At 54.3% G+C, this 18,063-nt stretch overlaps 1 protein-coding gene across 5 annotated transcripts in view; it reads left to right on the plus strand.

The window, feature by feature from the left end:
* Positions 1–1,316: 1,316 nt before the first annotated feature.
* AGAP3 (ArfGAP with GTPase domain, ankyrin repeat and PH domain 3) overlaps positions 1,317–18,063 on the plus strand; it is a 59,254-nt gene continuing 42,507 nt past the window's right edge. For 2 of the 5 annotated variants that reach the window (XM_030933126.1, XM_030933133.1), the window contains exon 1: positions 1,317–2,465. In XM_030933126.1, coding sequence (XP_030788986.1) covers positions 2,132–2,465 — 334 coding nt within the window. In that variant the 5' untranslated portion in view covers positions 1,317–2,131. The remainder of the gene's footprint in view (positions 2,466–18,063) is intronic. The other 3 variants (XM_030933128.1, XM_030933127.1, XM_030933131.1) reach the window with 2 other exon arrangements.

Here is an 18,063-nt window from a genome sequence, read left to right on the forward strand (position 1 = left end):
GTAATTCCAGCTACTCAGGAGGCTGAGGCAGGAGAATCACTTGAACGCGGGAGGTGGAGGTTGCAGTGAGCTGAGATCGAGCCACTGCACTCCAACCTGGGCGACAGAGTGAGACTCTGTCTCGAAATATATATATGCATATATATATATGCACACACACTATATGCCAGGCATTGTGCAAGATACTGGGAATAAAATGGTGAATCAGATCCTTTTCCTGCCCTCATGTGGCTCCATATACTAGTAGAGGAGCTAGTCGTGTGAACAGCCCATCAGAGCTATAACAGGTGTGTGCTAGTTGCCGGGGCAACACATTTGAGGAGCTCTTTGCTCTTAGTATCTCTCTTGGGAGGTATACCTGGTGCTACCTGCTGTCAATTCTAATTAAGCATCTAAAAGAGATGTTGGATGTTACTTTTAAAATTATACAACATCAGAACTAGGTTTTCTGTTCAACCACTATATTTTGTAGATGAAACCTAGAGAGGGCACAAGGTATCCTTAAGGTTATGCAGGGAGATAGAAACACAGACACAGATTCCTCAGGAGCTTAGGAGACCTTATGTGTTGATTAGCTTGCACCAGGTGCTTTGGAAGGTACAAGGAACTCAGGAATAGTGACTGGGTTGGTACTGGGGCTGAGTTGTGTGGGTAATCAAATGATGGACAGCTTCATGCTGGGAAACGATCCAGCTTGGCCAGGGAAGTGGAAGTGTGTGTAAGAAGGACGATGTGTGTTAGTGATGCCCGAGGATATCTGGGGGTAGCAGATACCCTGCAACATCTCTGGGAGATTTACTGGCTGGAGCCACTGCTCTGCAAATGTCACCTCTTGTAGGTTTTAGGAAACGTGTGTGTGTGTGTGTGTGTGTTGGGGGGGTGGGGGGGGGCGGCTAACAACTGCAGCCCACTTTGGCAATGGCACTGCAGAGGACATTGCAGGGAGCTACCTGACCCTAGAGGGAGTGAAAGGACAGGATGGACAAGGGGTGAGGACAAGAAAAATTGAGAGCCACGTGGGCTTTGGTTGGTCTCTCCAATGGGATGACTAGGGGAGAAAGGCATATATTTCATCCCTCCCTCTTCTTCCTCTGTGTACCAATGGGGTCGGGTAGCTTTTAGCTAATCTCCCAAGTGCGGCAGAGGGACGGTCTTTTAGGAGAGGCCGATCACGACAAGGTAAGAGTAGAGACGAGTTTGTTCAAAGTGTCATTTCCAGGGGCCCGCCGATGATGAAGCGCTCAGGGAGAACTGGAAATAGCAGCCCAGAACCTATCCCAGCCTCTGAGCTGCAGCCGGCAGTGGAGAGACTGGGCAGGGAGCCAGGGAGAAAACTCTGGCAGCAGGGTGGTCTCTAGGGCTGACCTCGGAGCCTGGGGACAGGGGAGCCTATGCCGCACTGAAGGCGGGACGCTGTAAGCGAGGAGCGGCTGGGCCTGGGCGGGCTCCTCGACCAATCAGCCTCGGTCAGCAGCACCCTCAGGCGCAGGGCACTGTTTGGGCATTGCCTAGAGATCGGACACCCGGCCCAGATCAGCGCAGGGAGGCGAAAGCGACAGCCGGGCGCGGGAGGAGACCAGGGCAGCTGTCCCCTCCGAGAGGGTGGCCCTCGAGGCAATGCGGGTGGGGGTGCTGGTGAGGAGGCGGAAGGGCCGAAGCTGAGTGGGAGGGGCCCGGGCGCCAGGGCTAGAGCGCGCGGCTCGGGGGTGGAGGCTGAAGAGCCAGCAAGCGAGCGAAGGGCGGGGGCGCCAGGGCCGGCGCGCAGGAGGGGCGGGGGCGGCGGGGAGGGGGGCTCAGGCTGCGTGTGCCGGAGCCGGCGGGGGCGGCGGTGCGTGCGCATGACGCGGGGGGAGGGCCCGGGCCGCGCGCTCCCGGTCCCGTTGTTGTTGCCGCTGGAGGCTGCTCCGAGGCAGCGGGATCACGGCGCCGGGAAGCGCTCGGCAGCGGCGGCCACAGCGTGCGCGGCGGCGCCTCCTGGCCTCGGCCTCCGGCCCCCGGCCCCCGGCTCCATGCGCTAGCCCCGCGCCACCAGCCCAGTAGTCCCGGCCCCTCCAGCCCCGCGCGCCCGCTCGCCGCCGCCGCCTCCGCCGCGCCGCCCCGGGCCCGCCTCGGGCCCCACGGCTCCGAAGCCATGAACTTCCAGGCGGGCGGAGGGCAGAGCCCGCAGCAGCAGCAGAGCCTGGCGGCTCCGGGGGGCGGCGGCGGCGGCGGCGGCGGCAGCGCGGGGGGCGGCGGGCAGTTCGGCGGCGCGGGGCCCGGGGCCGGGGGCGGCGGCGGCCCCTCGCAGCAGCTGGCCGGCGGGCCCCCCCAGCAGTTCGCGCTCTCCAACTCCGCGGCCATCCGGGCCGAGATCCAGCGCTTCGAGTCCGTGCATCCCAATATCTACGCCATCTACGACCTGATCGAGCGCATCGAGGATTTGGCGCTGCAGAACCAGATCCGCGAGCACGTCATCTCCATCGAGGGTGAGCGAAGCCGGGGGCTGCGGGAGCAGGGGCGCGGTGGCCTCTTCGGCGCCGGTCGAGGGCTCCACGGGCCGGGCCTGGCCATGCTCTCCCTGTCGGGGGTCCTTGCGCGCTTGAGGTCCAGGCCACAAGGTTTGCCGATCTGTGCTGCAGAACCGGCGGGCAGCTTCGCCATATCTCGTTCGGGGACACTTTGGGGTTGGGGGTTTTCTGCTCACTGTGCTCCAGGGCGCGAAGGTGGTGTCGCTTCGGGGGCCCGGGACCAGATCTGTCCAGGCCTGGCAGGGGAAGGTGGGCGCGGCAGAGGGCTTCAGCTGCCGGGAGGTGGGGCCGTGACCGGGGAGGCATCTTAGCCGCTGCCCGGGCCCTGCTCCGCAGTGGGGCAGGGGATCGGAGCCTCGCATTAGTGGATGGCAGCCTTCCCTGGCCCAGCGCCCGCAGGCCCGGAGGGTGGCGCTCGCCGCGGCGCCCTCTCCCGACGCACACCCCCTACGCCGCGGCGGCCAAGCGGGCGCGGGCCGGGCCTGGCGCTGGGCTGCGGCGCCGCCACCGCGTGGGAGGCGTCGGCAGGTCCATCCGCGCCTTGGCCGGGTCGTGAGCGCGCCGGGGACCCGCGGCTCCTTGGTCTGGAGGCAGCCGGGCGCTGACTGACCTCCAGGGACACCGCACCCGGAGTCGGGGACCGGAGACCCCCGGCCACTGCGCTGCCTAACGCTTTTTTCTCTGGGCCCTTAGGCCCTGGACTTTCGAACACTGAGGGCACTGGAAGTGGGGGTACGCTGCTGGTAGATGGCTCGCAAGCCCTGGTGTGGTGGGTGCTGGCGGCACCCGCAGGCACCCCAGTGGCATGGTGACCTTCGAGCGGGCACGGACAGATGGGCCTCACCCTGGGCCATCTGCTTCCTCCCCCAGCTCCGTTTGAAAGGGGACGCCCACCGGCCGGTGGTGGGTTTGGCCTCCGTGGAAATGCAGCGAGAGCCAAGGCCTTTTGTGATAACATGGAGTTGTGGGCAGGGGCCTGTCTGACTTGGGCCTTAAGGTTAGGGCCCCACTCACAGCTTCATCTGCTTGCCTGAGGTTCTGGGGGGTGGTGCACCTGAACACCTCCCTTTCTACTTTCAGAGGCCCCCATAGCTGAGGAAGGAGTATTGGGTCTGGGGGGACCCCATGTAGTGCTGAGTCCTATCTTTTGTTGTGACATGACAGTCTGACTTCCTTCTGCCTTTTCCCAACTGGTTCTTATTTCTTTCCTCTCAAGGCTGAGTTCTCTGTGAACTAATTAGGTGACAGAAAAATCTCATTAACGTGGATCTGAGTAAATGGCCTGAATCACCGCTGTAGCTGGGGACTAGGAGATGGCATTTGTGCGAGCCCTGGGCCCCAAAGAGAGAAGATGACCAATTTTTCCTCTTAGATCTGAAGAGGGTGGAGGCGGGAGAGACATCGTTGCTGCAGCTTCACTGTCCTTGGAGGAAGTAAAGACATTCCTGATTTGCTCCAAGCTTACCTTCCCCCAGCTCCTTCTGGAGGGCGACAAGCCTCGTGGGCTGGCCACAGGAGGGTGGGGGCACATCTGCTTCCGAGCTTTTCACAGAGCAGGGACAGGTTTCCGGGCTCCCCGGGGCTCCAGCTTGATAAGCAGCGACCCCTCCTCCCCAGCTCAGGGGAGCCTCTGGTTGAGCATCTTTTGTGATGTGAAGGCTGTGATTCCTGGGGCGCCCTTGAGTTTTTTGCCTCGTCTTAAATTTAACACAACAGGCAGAATTTCCCCTCCTAGAGCCCTCCCCTGACCAACTTCTCCATTGCGGTTTGGAAATACCCCATGGTTCCATCTACTAGGCCTGGAAGCTCGGCCTCACCCTTGTGAAATCCTGGGAGCCGGTGTCTCATTGTCACCAGACCGACCCAGCTGCGGCTCACACATCCGTTCTCAGCCCTGCTGTTCCCACTCCTGGGCCCTGCTGCCCTGCTCTCCCTCCCTCCCCCCTGCCCAGCCTCTCCTGGCACCGTCATCTTTATCCACCTCACCTCTCTTGCGTTCCCACTTTTCTGCTGTAGACAGTCTTCAAAAGAAAAAAAAAACACTCCTTCTTCAATTTCTGCCCTATATCCTTCCTGCGATAGAACTCCTCTCCATCTGCCAAACCATATTGCTTCTGTCCTGCGAAGCCGCGTCCCCACCTTCTTTCTGCAAGGAGGGAGAGGCGCAGACTCCCTAGGCGTTTCCGAGCACAGTCTGAGGCTGGACTGAGACTGAGCCCTCCACCCCCAGCCCCAGGGTCGAACAGACCTAGGCTGTTACATAAACACAGTGTCAGCTGGGAGCCGGCTCCTATGTTTCCTGGGGGTAAGCCTCTCCGTGGAAAGGGGCAGCATGTTCTGAGTGTATAACAAAGCCTCCCCCACTGTTTAGACTTCGGTGAAGGGTTTGTTTGTCCCAGCTCTGAAGGTGGCGTGGGACCTGCGGTCAGGATCCTTTCGGCTCTGAGGAAGTGCAATGGGCACTTGGGCCTCCTGTAGTCTCTCTGCCACTCACAGTCATTTCTGACCCTGTGTCCAGGGCAGGAGGAAGCAGGGGATGTTTGGCTTTCCTGTTTCAGGACAGGATTTGAGGGGAGAGAGACCATTTTGAAAAGTTCCTTTCCCACCAGAGGCCAAGGAAAGAGGAAACCTGCCCATTACTTGGGCTGAGGGAGTGGAAGAAGTACAGCCTTCAGCTGGGAGGGAGAGCTGGAGGGCTATGTGCAGAACCTCTGAGCCACCTTCACCTCACTAGTGGGGAAACTGAGGCTCAGAGAAGGAAGGGAGCCAAGCGGGTACAGCCAGAGAGAGTCTGGGCCTTCAACAGGAGCCCGCTTCCTGCTTGGCACTCACCTACAGTGAGCGCTCCCTGACAGCTTGGGTTTCCTGGCTGAGTCCTAGAAAGAAGGATGCAGGAGAACCAGGGCCTCAGTCCAAATGGGGACACTGGGCATGTGGAGCACAGGAAGTTGGACCAAGCTAGCCAGGAGCCCCGAGAAGCTGTTGGGAGAAGCAGCCCGGAATCCAGCAGGTCCTGGGAAGGTCTGCTGGTCCCAGTCGGTGTGTGCAGGTGAGGGCCCCGCACAGAGGAGGAGCAGGGGCTGGAGTCCCCTCTGGCAGTTCCGGAGGGTCTCCCGCCTGGAAGTGGAGGTGGACCTGACTATTAGGTGTGTGTGTGCCATATGGCTACTATTGTGTGTGCTGGAGCTGGGCTTTGTCAACTGGGTGACTTGCTCAAGTTTCTCCATTGTTTTCCCCCTAGGGCTTTTTTTTTTTTTTTTTTTAAACAGTTACTTTGAGCATTCCAGCCAGCCTGGCCTGGCCACCAGAGCGTTCTCACTTAAACCCTTACCCCACTCACTTTCATTCAGTTCACAGATTGCCTGCCCTGGGCTGTGGGCTTGGTGATATCCTAAAGGGACTAAGGTAAAGAGATGTGGTGGTTTCTTGTTTGGCTCAAGCCTCAGCTAGACAGAGAAGGGGCCACAGCTGTGGCTGCAGTTGGGTGGCAGCTCAGATGGAGAGTAAGATGGTGCACATGGCAGGGTGTGGTGGCTCACGCCTGTAATCCAAACATTTTGGGAGGCCGAGGTGGGCGGATCACAAGGTCAGGAGATCGAGACCATCCTGACCTAACACAATGAAACCCTGTCTCTACTAAAAATACAAAAAATTAGCTGGGCGTGGTGGCGGGAGCCTGTAATCTCAGCTACTCGGAAGGCTGAGGCAGGAGAATGGCGTGAACCTGGGAGGCGAAGCTTGCAGTGAGTGGAGATCGCACCACTGCACTCCAGCCTGGGCAACAGAGTGAGACTCTATCTCAAAAGAAAAAAAAAAAAAAAAGACGGCACACGCCCTGGCAGCCTGCAGCCCTCAGCCCTTAGGCACACCTGGGGTTTTAGTGTTTGTGTCTGTTTTTTTGTCATGTGACTTGATCCTGGAGGACTGGCATGATGATCCCCGTGTTTGTGCCAGGGCGCTCTCTTAAGCTTTCCTTACTGTTCCTGGGTGGGCACTCCCTGGCCAGGCCCTGCATTCCCCTGTGGGCCCTGCTGCACCACACACTGCTGAGGTTGCCTTCAAAGACAAGGACTAGGGAGGTCTGGGATGGGTGCCGGGGACATGCATCTGGAGCCAGCCGGGGCCCCTCTGGCAATTTGTTGGTTTAGGGACTGAGTGTCTCATAGGGGCCTGGTTGCTTATGTAGGACTTTGCTCACAAGAGTTCTAGGAATTCTGAAAAAGAGCATAACCATGTGGGTGCTAGTAGCCAGGGAAAGCTTCATTTGTTCCAGATACATTCATTTAGCTCCTACTGTGTGGCCCAGTTGCATCTAGCACAGTGAAAAGCAATCAAAGGAGAGGAGGGGAGAGAAGGGGCCAGAAGGGCTGGGCTTGGTGCACCTGGAGAAACCGACTCAGCCTGTAGGAGGTGCCAGAGAGGTACTGGGAGTACAAAAGGAGACCGAGATTTTCAGAACACCAGGGCAGGGCAAAGGTCAGAGACTTGGGAAACCTCATCACTTCTTTCTTCCGGGTCAGAAGCCAGCGCGGGAAGACCCGTCCAGCCTGATCTCAGGCTGCATGGCCTCATGGGAACCCCTGGTACCCTGCTGAATCCAGGGTCTCAGCTCTGGCTCTTCCCAGCAGTGGTACCCCATAGAGGAAGCAGTCCTTGTCCCTGTGGTGCCACCTGGCTATCTTCCTGTATCATTTATTTCTTTCGTCAAACGTGTGCCAGGCCTGGGGGTCAGGAGGGTTCCCACATAGAGGAAACAGGATGATTAAGATAACAGAGGCAGGAGAACATAGAGTAGCTCTTGGAATGGCAATTTGGACTCTGCAGCTCGGGTGTTGAGTTGTAGGAGATGGGTGGGTGAGGTGGGCAGGACCCTGGTGAAGGAGTATTTCATGCTTTCTCCAGTATTTATTTCCACCCTGCCGTGTTCCTAGAAACCACAGGAGTTGGTGCGTCATTCTGCAGGAGATGGGCGTCACGAGGGTTTAAGCCTTTAAGAAGGCTTGAGCCACACCAGTGTACACACCACTCATTTGTGCTTGTGAGCCCCCTACCAGCTGTCAGCGCATCCCTGGCCCAGAAGCAGAGGGAGCGAGTTACCCGTCTTGGAAAGCACGTGTAGCCTGGGAAAGCTGAGGCTGTGGGGAGACAGACACCCCCATAAGAACTCCCATGACCCTGTGTGGAATTGCCTAAACATCCACCTGTTGTGTTAGTTTCTTTTTAATATTCAGGTAACTGGAAATTAGTTTAATCAGATGCTTTCCTCCTGACCCCTAGCTGACTTAAACCATGCAGGCCAAGCAATAAGGGAGCTCATTTTGGAGCGTAGAGTTGAGGTGGGGAGGCGGGGTGAGCCCAGCCACCTGCTTTGAGGGTGCAGAAACTGGGTGGTGCATGTTCCACCCAAGAATATACTTCCCTCTGCCAGGCTCACTGCTGGGGGTTGGAATGAGGCTTTGCAACACTTTGCATCTCATAGTTTATTTTCCGAGAGGAGGGTCTTTTTTGGATTTGCAAGTATCATTTTCATTTCACAAATGAGACAGCCTAGGTCCTAGATTAAGTAACTTTCCTGAAGCCATGCAGTGAGCGGAAGATGCAGGGATTTTCTCTGGTTCTCCAACTCCAGGTCTCTGTGGTTTGCCTTGCATGTATGGGCTGAATAAGTTTTGGTGGCCACACCACATCAGCCCTTAAAAGCTGCTTCTACAGGAAGCTTTATGAGAGTCAAACGGACCAGAGTTTAACTCTTGGAAGCCTTTAGAATATAATTTTAGGGTGAACTAAGACTCTTGCTCCCTACTATAATTTTCTTCTGCTCCCCACTATAATTTCTTCTGGATGTCTTCAGTCCCCAACTGAATTGAATGGTGGCTCTCTGGGGCGTCTCTCTCCCATGGGTAGCATGGATGTAGCATATAGTAGACAGATGTTTGCTCAAGAAACATATATATATATATATATTATATGTATGTATATGTGTGTGTATATATATTTTTGGAGACAGGGTCTCACTCTGTTGTCCAGGCTGAAGTGCAGTGGTGCAGTCCTAGCTCACTGTAGCCTCAAATTCCTGGGCTCAAGCGATCCTCCACCTCAGTCTCCCAGGTAGCAGACTACAGATATGCACCACCACACCCAGCTAATTTTTTCATTCTTTGTAGAGATGGGGTCTTGCTATGTTGTCCAGCCTGGTCTTAAACTCCTGGACTCAAGCAATTTTTCCACCTCGGCCTCCCAAGGTGCTGGGATTACAGGCATGAGCCACCACCGTGCCCAAATGCATATTTAATTCAAATTTCATTTTAATGTGTTTAAGGGATGAAAGTAAATAGATGCTTGTTAAAAGCCATTCAAATGTAGAAGTAGGAAGGTGGCTGCCCGGCCTCCCCTCCCCTGGGGGGATCTGCGGTGGGCGGTCGGATCTGCATCCTTCTGGTCTTTTTTCTATGAACGACTCTTTGCTGGATTTGATGTTACTAGGCTTTTGCAGCAAACGTGGGATTGTTGTGGAAAATGCTTTGCTGGGAGAAGGGGAGTCAGAGATTCACAAAAGGAGGCTCCTGCATTCATTTATGTATTTGGCAGCTCCTAGACTGGGAGTCAGGATACCTGGGTTCCCGTCCCTGTTCTGCCACTAACTGGCTGTGAGAGCTGGGGCAAGTCTGCTCTGGGCGCATCTTCTGAGAGTCACATTCTGGTTGTCTATGCGGCTAGCTGTGACCCTGGCGTGAGTATCTGGAACAGGCCAGGCTTGGCTCCCTGGCCAGGGGTCTTGTCTGTCAAATGAGGACCTGAGCTGGGGTCCCTAAGATCTGTTCTGAGGCTGCCTCTGTTCCTGCAGCACTTTGAGATGCGCTACCTTGGAGCCCTCCAGGAACTGATAATCAGAAGGGATCCTGTGGGGAGAGGTGAGATTTTCTGTGCCTCCGTTTCCTTACCTGAGATGGGTCATGACAAAGCTGCCACCGCCTCCGCCACTTGGTAGTGCTGAGGATTGAGACCTCCTCTGTGGTGTGTTTAGAACACTGCCTAGCGCATCATAAGCACAGGTGAAATATCAGGCATTATTCTGAAAGGTGGCAGAGTATCCTGTGTAAGGGAATGCTGTTTATTATGTACCTCCTTGTACGCTTGTCTCATTATTGCTTTTGGACAAATTTTCAGAAGAAAATGGTCAGACGCTGGGGTCGGCACATTTTTAGGGCTTTTGCGGCACTCTGGCACACTGCCCTCCAGAGAGGTCATTTGCTTTCCAGGCATGGAGACAGCCTGGAGTTCCCTGCCTCACTTCCCCGGCACCCCTTCTCCATCTGATACGTAAGAAAAAGAAAAGACTAAATGACCCTCGTTGTTTTACTTTGCTTGACTTTGATTACTAGTTCATCACTGGCTATTTCATTATTGGATTCACTTTGACTATTAGTGAGATTCAGTATTAAAACAGTTTTGGGGGGTCATTTGCATTTTGTTCATTCTCCACATATCCTGTTTTCATTTTACTCTTGGTTTGTTACTCTTTTTTCTTTTTGTAGAAATGGGGTCTCACTATGCTGCCCAGGCTGGTTGTAAACTCGTGGCCTCAAGTGATCTTCCCGTCTTGACCTCCCAAAGTGCTGGCATTTCAGGTGTGAGCCACCATGCCTGGCCTCCCCTCCCTCCCTCCCTTCTCTCCTTCCTCCTTCCCTCCATCCCTTTCTTCCTCCCTTCCTCCCATCCTTCCTCAGAATATTGGTCTGTCACCCAGGCTGGAGTGTAGTGACGCGATCATAGCTCACTGCAACTTCAAACTCCTAAGCTCAAGCAATCCTCCCACCTCAGCCTCTTCAGTAGCTGGGACTCAGGCATGTGTCACCACATCTAACTAATAATTTTTAAAATTGCCCTTGTAGAGACAGGGTCTGTGTTGCCCAGGCTGGTCTCAAACTCTTGGCCTCAAGTGATCCTCCTGCCTCCACCTCCCAATATTGAGTTGAAGACTGTTTTAATCTCTTTTAATGTAGGTTTTTCTACAATGTACATTTATCTGTCTGCTGCAAGTCAGGCACTGTCTGTACTTTGTCAGTACTTTGTCAGTACTTAGTCAGTACTTGGGCCTCAATGTGCCCTGAGCTGAGCAGACAGTGCCATCCTCTGGGCCACCCAAGAGGCTGAGGCTGGCTGTGCCTGCTCCATACCATATCCCCAGATGGCTGTGCCTTAGGGCTTTGTGCCTGTTCCTTTTTCAGCCAGAACTCCTCCTTGCCACTGTAGGGGTGCCTGCCTACAGCAGCTTCCCTTTTGCCTTTTCAATTTGGTGTTTTGATGGCTTGCAAACCTGAAACCCCAGCGCCTGGAGTGGGATCAAAGCCTGTCACAGGGGCAGAGGGAGGACCAAAAAGTCTAGACCCCTCCAGGGATCTCTGCTCTGCTTCTGCTGGGATCCCCACCCCTTCCTGGGCCTGGGCTTTTCTAGGCACTGGTGGATGGCACTTCTGTGCCTGGAGGATGTTTTGGTTAAAGATGCTCTAAATGTCTTGTCCAATCACAGTTGTACAAAACAAAACAAAACAAAACAAAACAAAAACAAACAAACAAAAACACCCGAAAGGCAAGCCCCAGAGCCTTTGTTGGAGAAGAGTTGGGACATTTTGGAGGCTGTCCATCACTCTGAAGCAGCACCCTCCACCACCACCTCCCACCACCCCATTATTGCTTCTAGATTGTTCTGGATGGTTCTATACTGGGTGATGTGGAATGAAGCCTGGCCTTCATTTCTTCTCTCAGGGCCTGAATAGAGTAGAGGTTAAGAACCTGGGCTCTGGAACCAGGCTGCCTAGATTTGAGTCCCAGACCTACCACTTGGGAGCTGTGTGACCTTGGGTGAGTTCCTTAACCCCTCTGTGTCTTAGCTTTGCCATTGGTAAAACATGGGCATCCGTTTCATGGTGTGGGCATGAGAAACAAATCAGTTAACGTCTGCAGAGTTTTTAGAGCAGCAGCCGCCCTGAGGATGTGCGCCCTGGGTGGCAACTGTCTCATTACTTATCTCAGAGGCTTGGCTGTCATCACTGCCTGTATAGGGGTGTGTGAAGTGAGGGCTGCATGAGATCACGGGAATGACCGTTTCCGGACCTGAGCCTGAGAGCCCAGGTGGCAGAGTGTGGGGTACGTCGGTCTAGCTCATCCAGGCCCAGGGGCAGGGACCTGAGGGGGCAGGGCTGTCACAGGGCCTGCACATTACCACGAGCACCCAGGGTCATCTTCGATGTTTTGCCTGTTGTTTTTTTCTCTGATTCAGCACTGTGCAGTAGACATGGACAAGTCACATGTGTGAACTTAAATTTTCTTTTTCTTTCTTTTTTTTTTTTTAAATGAGAGAGAGTCTCGCTTTGTTGCCCAGGCTGGAGTGCAGTGGTGTGATCTCAGGTCACTGCAACCTCTGTCTCCCCAGTTCAAGCAATTCTCGTGCCTCAGGCTCCTTAGTAGCTGGGATTACAGGCACATGCTAACATGCCTGGCTAATTTTTGTATTTTTTGTAGAGACAGGGTTTCACCATGTTGGCCAGGCTGGTCTTGAACTCTTGAGTTCAACTGACCTGCTTGCCTCAGCCTCCCAAAGTATTGGGATTACAGATGTGAGCCACCGTGCCCAGCCGATTTTAATTTTTCTTTTTTTTTTTTGGAGGTGGAGTCTCACTCTGTCGCCCATGCTGGAATGCAGTGGTGTGATTGCAGCTCATTGCAACCTCTGCCTCCCCAGTTCAAGCGATTCTCTTGCCTCAGCCTCCTGAGTAACTGGGATTACAGGCATGCTCCACCATACCTAGCTAAGAGATGGGGTTTCACCATGTTGGCCAGGATGGTCTCGAACTCCTGACCTCAAGTGATCCGCCCACATTGGCCTCCCAAAGTGCTGGGGTTACAGGCCTAAGTGAGCCACCATGCCTGGCCTGATTTTCAATTTTCTTTTTTTTTTTTTTTTTGAGATGGAGTCTTGCTCTGTCACCCAGGCTGGAGTGCAGTGGCCGGATCTCTGCTCACTGCAAGCTCTGCCTCCCAGGTTTACGCCATTCTCCTGCCTCAGCCTCCCGAGTAGCTGGGACTACAGGCGCCTGCCACATCGCCCGGCTAATTTTTTGTATTTTTTAGTAGAGATGGGGTTTCACCGTGTTAGCCAGGATGGTCTCGATCTCCTGACCTTGTGATCCGTCCGTCTCGGCCTCCCAAAGTGCTGGGATTACAGGCTTGAGCCACCGCGCCCGGCGATTTTCAATTTTCAAGTAGCCATATTAAAAAGGTTTTTTAAAAGTGAGATTAATTTTAATATATTTTATTTAATCCAGTATATTCAAAATTGTATAAGTCAGTTCTTATGTTGCTAAAAAGAGACATCTGACGCTGGATAATTTGTAAAGAAAAGAGGTTTAGGTCGGGCCCTGTGGCTCACACCTGTGATCCCAGCACTTTGGGAAGCTGAGGCGGGCGGATCACGTGAGGTCAGGAGTTCAAGATCAGCCTGGCCAACATGATGAAACCCAGCTTTACAAAAAAATACAAAAATTAGCCAGGTGTTGTGGTGGGCACCTGTAATCCCAGCTACTCAGGAGGCTGGGGCAGGAGAAACGCTTGAACCTAGAAGGCGGAGGTTGCAGTGAGCTGAGATTGCGCCACTGGACTCCAGCCTGGGCAACAGAGTGAGACTCTGTCTCAAAAAAAAAAAAAAAAAAAAAAAAGAAAGAAAGAAAAAAAGAAAAGAGATTTAATTGGCAGACATACAGCAGGTTGTGCAGGAAGGTGGTGCTAGCATCTACTGTGCTTCAGGGGAGGCCTCAGGGAGCTTTCACCAGTGGCAGAAGGCAAAGCAGGAATAGGAAGTCACATGGCGGGAATGGGAGCGATGGGGAGGGCGCTACACTCTTAAACAGCCACAGTGGGGACAGCACTCATGAGGGACCCAGCCCCATGACCCAGACACACCCTCCCACCAGGCCCCATATCTAACACTGGGGATCACATTTAAACATCAGATTTGGAGGAAACACACATCCAAACCATATCAAAAATATTCTCATTTCAGCATGAAATCTATTAATATATAAATATCTATTAATAAGATATTTTTATCTTCTTCTATTCATACCATGTCTTCACACTCCACTTGGTATTGACACCCAGCACCTCCGCATGGGACTGGCCATGTTTGCAGTGCTCCCTGGCCACACCAGGCCAGTGGCTATGGTGTTGAAGAATAGCTCTAATTTATAGACTATAAGATAACAAATGGGGCCGAGCGTGGTGGCTCACTCCTATAATCCTAGCACTTTAGAAGGCCGAGGCGGGCAGATCACTTGAGGTCAGGAGTTCAAGATCAGCCTGGCCAGCATGACGAAACTCTGTCTCTACAAAAAATATGAAAATTAGCCAGGCATTGTGGCGTGTACCTCCAGTCCTAGCTACTCCAGAAGCTGAGGCAGGAGAATTGCTTGAACCTGGGAGGCAGAGGTTGCAGTGAGCCAAGATTGCACCACTGCACTTCAGCCTGGGTGACAGAGGGAGACCCTGGCGCGCGCTCTCTCTCTCTCTCTCTCTCTCACTCACACACACACACACAAATAACACATGGAACTGGGTGCCACTTTGGGAGACCAAGGTGGGCAGATCACTTGAGACCAGCCTGGGCAATATAGTGAGACCCCGTCTCTACAAAAAAAATTTAAAAATTAGCCAGGTATGGTGGTGTGCACCTATAGTCCCAGCTACTCAGGAGACTGAGGTGAGCAGACTGCTTGAACCCAGAGGTCAAGGCTGCAGTGAGCCATGATCACACCACTACACTCCAGCCTGGGCGACAGAGCAAGACCAGTCTGCCTAAAAATAATAAATAAATAACACATGCCTGTTGGTTGTAAAAATTGAATACTGAAGTATACCCTCTTTGATTCAACTTTTTTTTTTTTTTTTTGTTTTGAGATGGAGTCTCGCTCTGTCGCCCAGGCTGGAGTGCAGTGGCATGATCTCGGCTCACTGTAAGCTCCACCTCCTGGGTTCCCGCCATTCTCCTGCCTCAGCCTCCCGAGTAGCTGGGACTACAGGCGTCCGCTACCACGCCCGGCTAATTTTTTTGTATTTTTAGTAGAGATGGTGTTTCACCATGTTAGCCAGGATGGTCTCGATCTCCTGACCTTGTGATCTGCCCACCTCGGCCTCCCAAAGTGCTGGGATTACAGCCCGGTCTTTTTTTTTTTTTTTTTGAGACAGAGTCTCGCTCTGTCGCCCAGGCTGGAGTGCGCTGGCACAATCTTGGCTCACTGCAACCTCCGCCTCTTTGGTTCAAGCAATTCCCGTGCCTCAGCCTCCCGAGTAGCTGGAATTACAGGGGCATGCCACCACAGCCGGCTAATTTTTTCATATTTTTAGTAGAGACAGGGTTTCACCATGTTGGCCAGACTGGTCTCAAACTCCTGACCACAGGCAGTCCACTCACCTCGGCCTCCCAAAGCACTGGGATTACAGGTGTGAGCCACCATTCCCGGCCTGATTCAGCTTTTCAAAAGATTATATTAAAAATTCAGGGCTGGGCACAGTGGCTCACGCCTGTAATCCCAGCACTTTGGGAGGCCGAGGCGGGCAGATCACGAGGTCAGGAGATCGAGACCATCCTGGCTAACACAGTGAAACTGTCTCTGCTAAAAATACAAAAAATTAGCCAGGCATGGTGGTGGATGCCTGTAGTCCCAGCTATTCGGGAGGCTGAGGCAGGAGAATGGCAGGAACCTGGGAGGTGGAGCTTTCAGTGAGCCAAGATTGCACCACTGCACTCCAGCCTGGGTGACAAAGTGAGCCTCCGTCCCCCCCACCAAAAAAAAAATCAGAATAATGTGCCCTTCTCAGTCATGTAACAAATACTTCTCTGTTGAGCACACGCCGAGGCTGTGGTGATTGACAGCAGACAAGTCCGTTTAAAAGTCTTGCTGAATTCACAGTAGTTTTTTTTGTCCCTGTGTGTTTTCTTAAAACCTAGAAGTACAACTATTGTTGTGTGTGGTAGGTGACAAAGTGTGTTAATGTTAAGGGGTACTCATGTTCCCACCTTGGGTCCTGTGCCAGGTGGGAGGGTGGAGCCCAGGCCCTGCTTTTGCGAGATGAAGTGCACACGGGCCTGGGCTGCTGGCCGCTGTCAGTCAGCATCTTGGCCACCTGCTAGGGGCTTCCCTCGGGATCGTGACAGAGGCCTCAGTCAGCAAAGCCATAGTCTTTCCTCACCCCATCCTGGCATTTTAGGCAGGGGCCATTTTTGTAAGTGTGTTTTGTTTGCGTTTGTTCCATACTAAGTAATATATGTAATAGCAGAAAGTTTGCAAACACACACGTACTCTTGGAAGCTGTGCGGCAGAGGAGGAAGCCCCCTGTCTCTCCGCCCACTTCCTGGCTGAGAAACAGGGAAAGCCCCCCACCTTGGAAATGAGGCGCTCATGGACTGTGTCGGGAAGCGCCTGCAGAGCTGCAGCAGTCAGTGGCAGATCCCTTCCTACCCACTCTTGTGAATGTCGGGAAGGACTTGGGGCTTTGTGGGAGCCTGAGGACAGGCTGCAGGGGGCAGCCCCTGCCTGCAGTGCACCCTTTGTGGCAACTCAGATGGGGTGTCCCAAGCCCAACTCCAAGAGGATCTTGTGAGGATTTCGTGCTCCCCTAGCTGTGGTGCTGTTTTGGAGGGAGATGCTGTCCTGAGCCCGTGTTACTAGATTCTCATCACATCCCTTGGCTGTGGAGCACCAAGAACCCTCCTGGCTTCCATGCCTGGGAGAGGCTTGGTCTGAGGTGCCACTTGAGCCTGCTCTGTGCCCGGCACTTCTCTGTGTGGGTCCTGAGCCGTACAGCAGCCCCTGAGAGATGTGTGGCGTTCACTTCACATGGGAGGGGTGCTCTCTCTCCCAGCAGCTATGCCAGTGTCCCACTTGCTCAGCAAGCTGGGGTGTAAACCTAGCTCTCTGTTGAGTAATTAGAACCCTTATTAAAAAAAAAAATTAAGGCCAGGCCGGGCACGGTGGTTCACACCTGTAGTCCCAGCAGTTTGGGAGGCCAAGGCAGGAGGATCACTTGAGCCCAGGAGTTCAAGACCAGCATAGGCAACACAGTGAGACCTCATCTCTACAAAAAATAAAAATGAATTCATAAATTAGCTGGGCGTGGTGGTGCACGCCTGTAGTCCCAGCTACTCAGTTGGCTGAGGTGTGAGGATTGCCTGAGCCCAGGAGGTTGAGGCTGCAGTAAGCTGAGATTGCACCACTGCATTCTAGCCTGGAAGACAGAGTGAGACATTGTCTCAAAAAATAATAATAATAAAATAATAATAATAATAAATATACCTGGCTCTGTCAAGACTCTTTGCCCCCACCACAGGACCCTGCCTGGACAACTCTGCTCTCCCTGCAGCCCTGGCCTGGTGGGTGGGTGCCTGCCCCCCCTGCAGTCATCATGGAGCTCAGCTTGCTCCAACCACCTTCACGTCCCCCATGGCCTGGAGCAGCCGCCACCTCCCCCACTGGCACGTGTCAATGCTGGTGTCTGCATCACTCACCGCTTCCCTGATGAATGTTGAGCCCTGAGCCCAAGTGGAACTGCCCGGCCACCCCTGGGTCCCCAGCCCAGCACCAGGCCCAGCCTCATGAGTGCCTGAGCCACCAGGGAGCCTCCTTACCTCTGTAGTGGGTCCACAGGGCCCCTTCTGGGCTGGTGGGCGAACGGCTGTCAGACAGGCACTTGAGGAAGCAGCTTACAGGGACCCGTGCACTGCTATCTCCTCCTGGGCTGGAGGGGACAGGCCATTATGGTGGCTGGATGGTCTCCTTCTGAGGCGGGTGTATCCTCTGACTCATGCCCTCCCTGTTGGCGTGGATATCAGGATCAGGTCTGTGTAGCAGACTCTTTCCTGGGTTCCTAAAGGTCTCAGGCTGCTGGCACTCATCACGGGTGCCCAGGTGGCTGGGAAGAGGCTGGCGGGGCATTGAGTGCTCTCAAGGGGTGGAAGCCAGGACTCGGTAGACTGTGAGAAACTCGGTGTCCTGCCCCGTGAGCAAAGCCCCAGAGTGTGGACGCCTCTCTCCCTGTGCCCACCAGAGCCAAGGGGCCACAGTCCCATAGGCCTGGCTGAGCCACACGCTCTGGTAGCAGTGCAGAGGCTGCGAGGAATTGAGCAGGGAACCTGCCTCAGCCCCAGAGGAGGGGCCCAGGATAGGCCGAGCCTCCCAGGGAGCCAGTTGAACGGGGCAGGAAGCCAGGGCCTCGGGAGGCCAGGAGAGGATCATCTCTCACCCCAGGCCTCGGGGTGGGAAAGAATCTGCCTCCCATCCCTCTGCTCCTGGAAGGCAAGGTGGGCCGGTGTGCCTGGGCGAGGGGAGCCATGCGGGGGTGAGGGCTGGCAGAGGTGAGCTCTGAACCTGGGGGCAGTGGTGCCATGAGGCCTTCCTTCCCAGGTGACCCCAAAACTTGAGCAAGGGTAAAATAAAGTAGAGGGGCAGATGACAGCCCTGCTTAGGCTGGGAGTGGGCCATGTGGGTGTGCCTTGACGTGCAGT

Source organism: Rhinopithecus roxellana, chromosome 6, assembly GCF_007565055.1.
Source record: "Rhinopithecus roxellana isolate Shanxi Qingling chromosome 6, ASM756505v1, whole genome shotgun sequence".
NCBI classification, from domain to species: Eukaryota; Metazoa; Chordata; class Mammalia; order Primates; family Cercopithecidae; genus Rhinopithecus; species Rhinopithecus roxellana.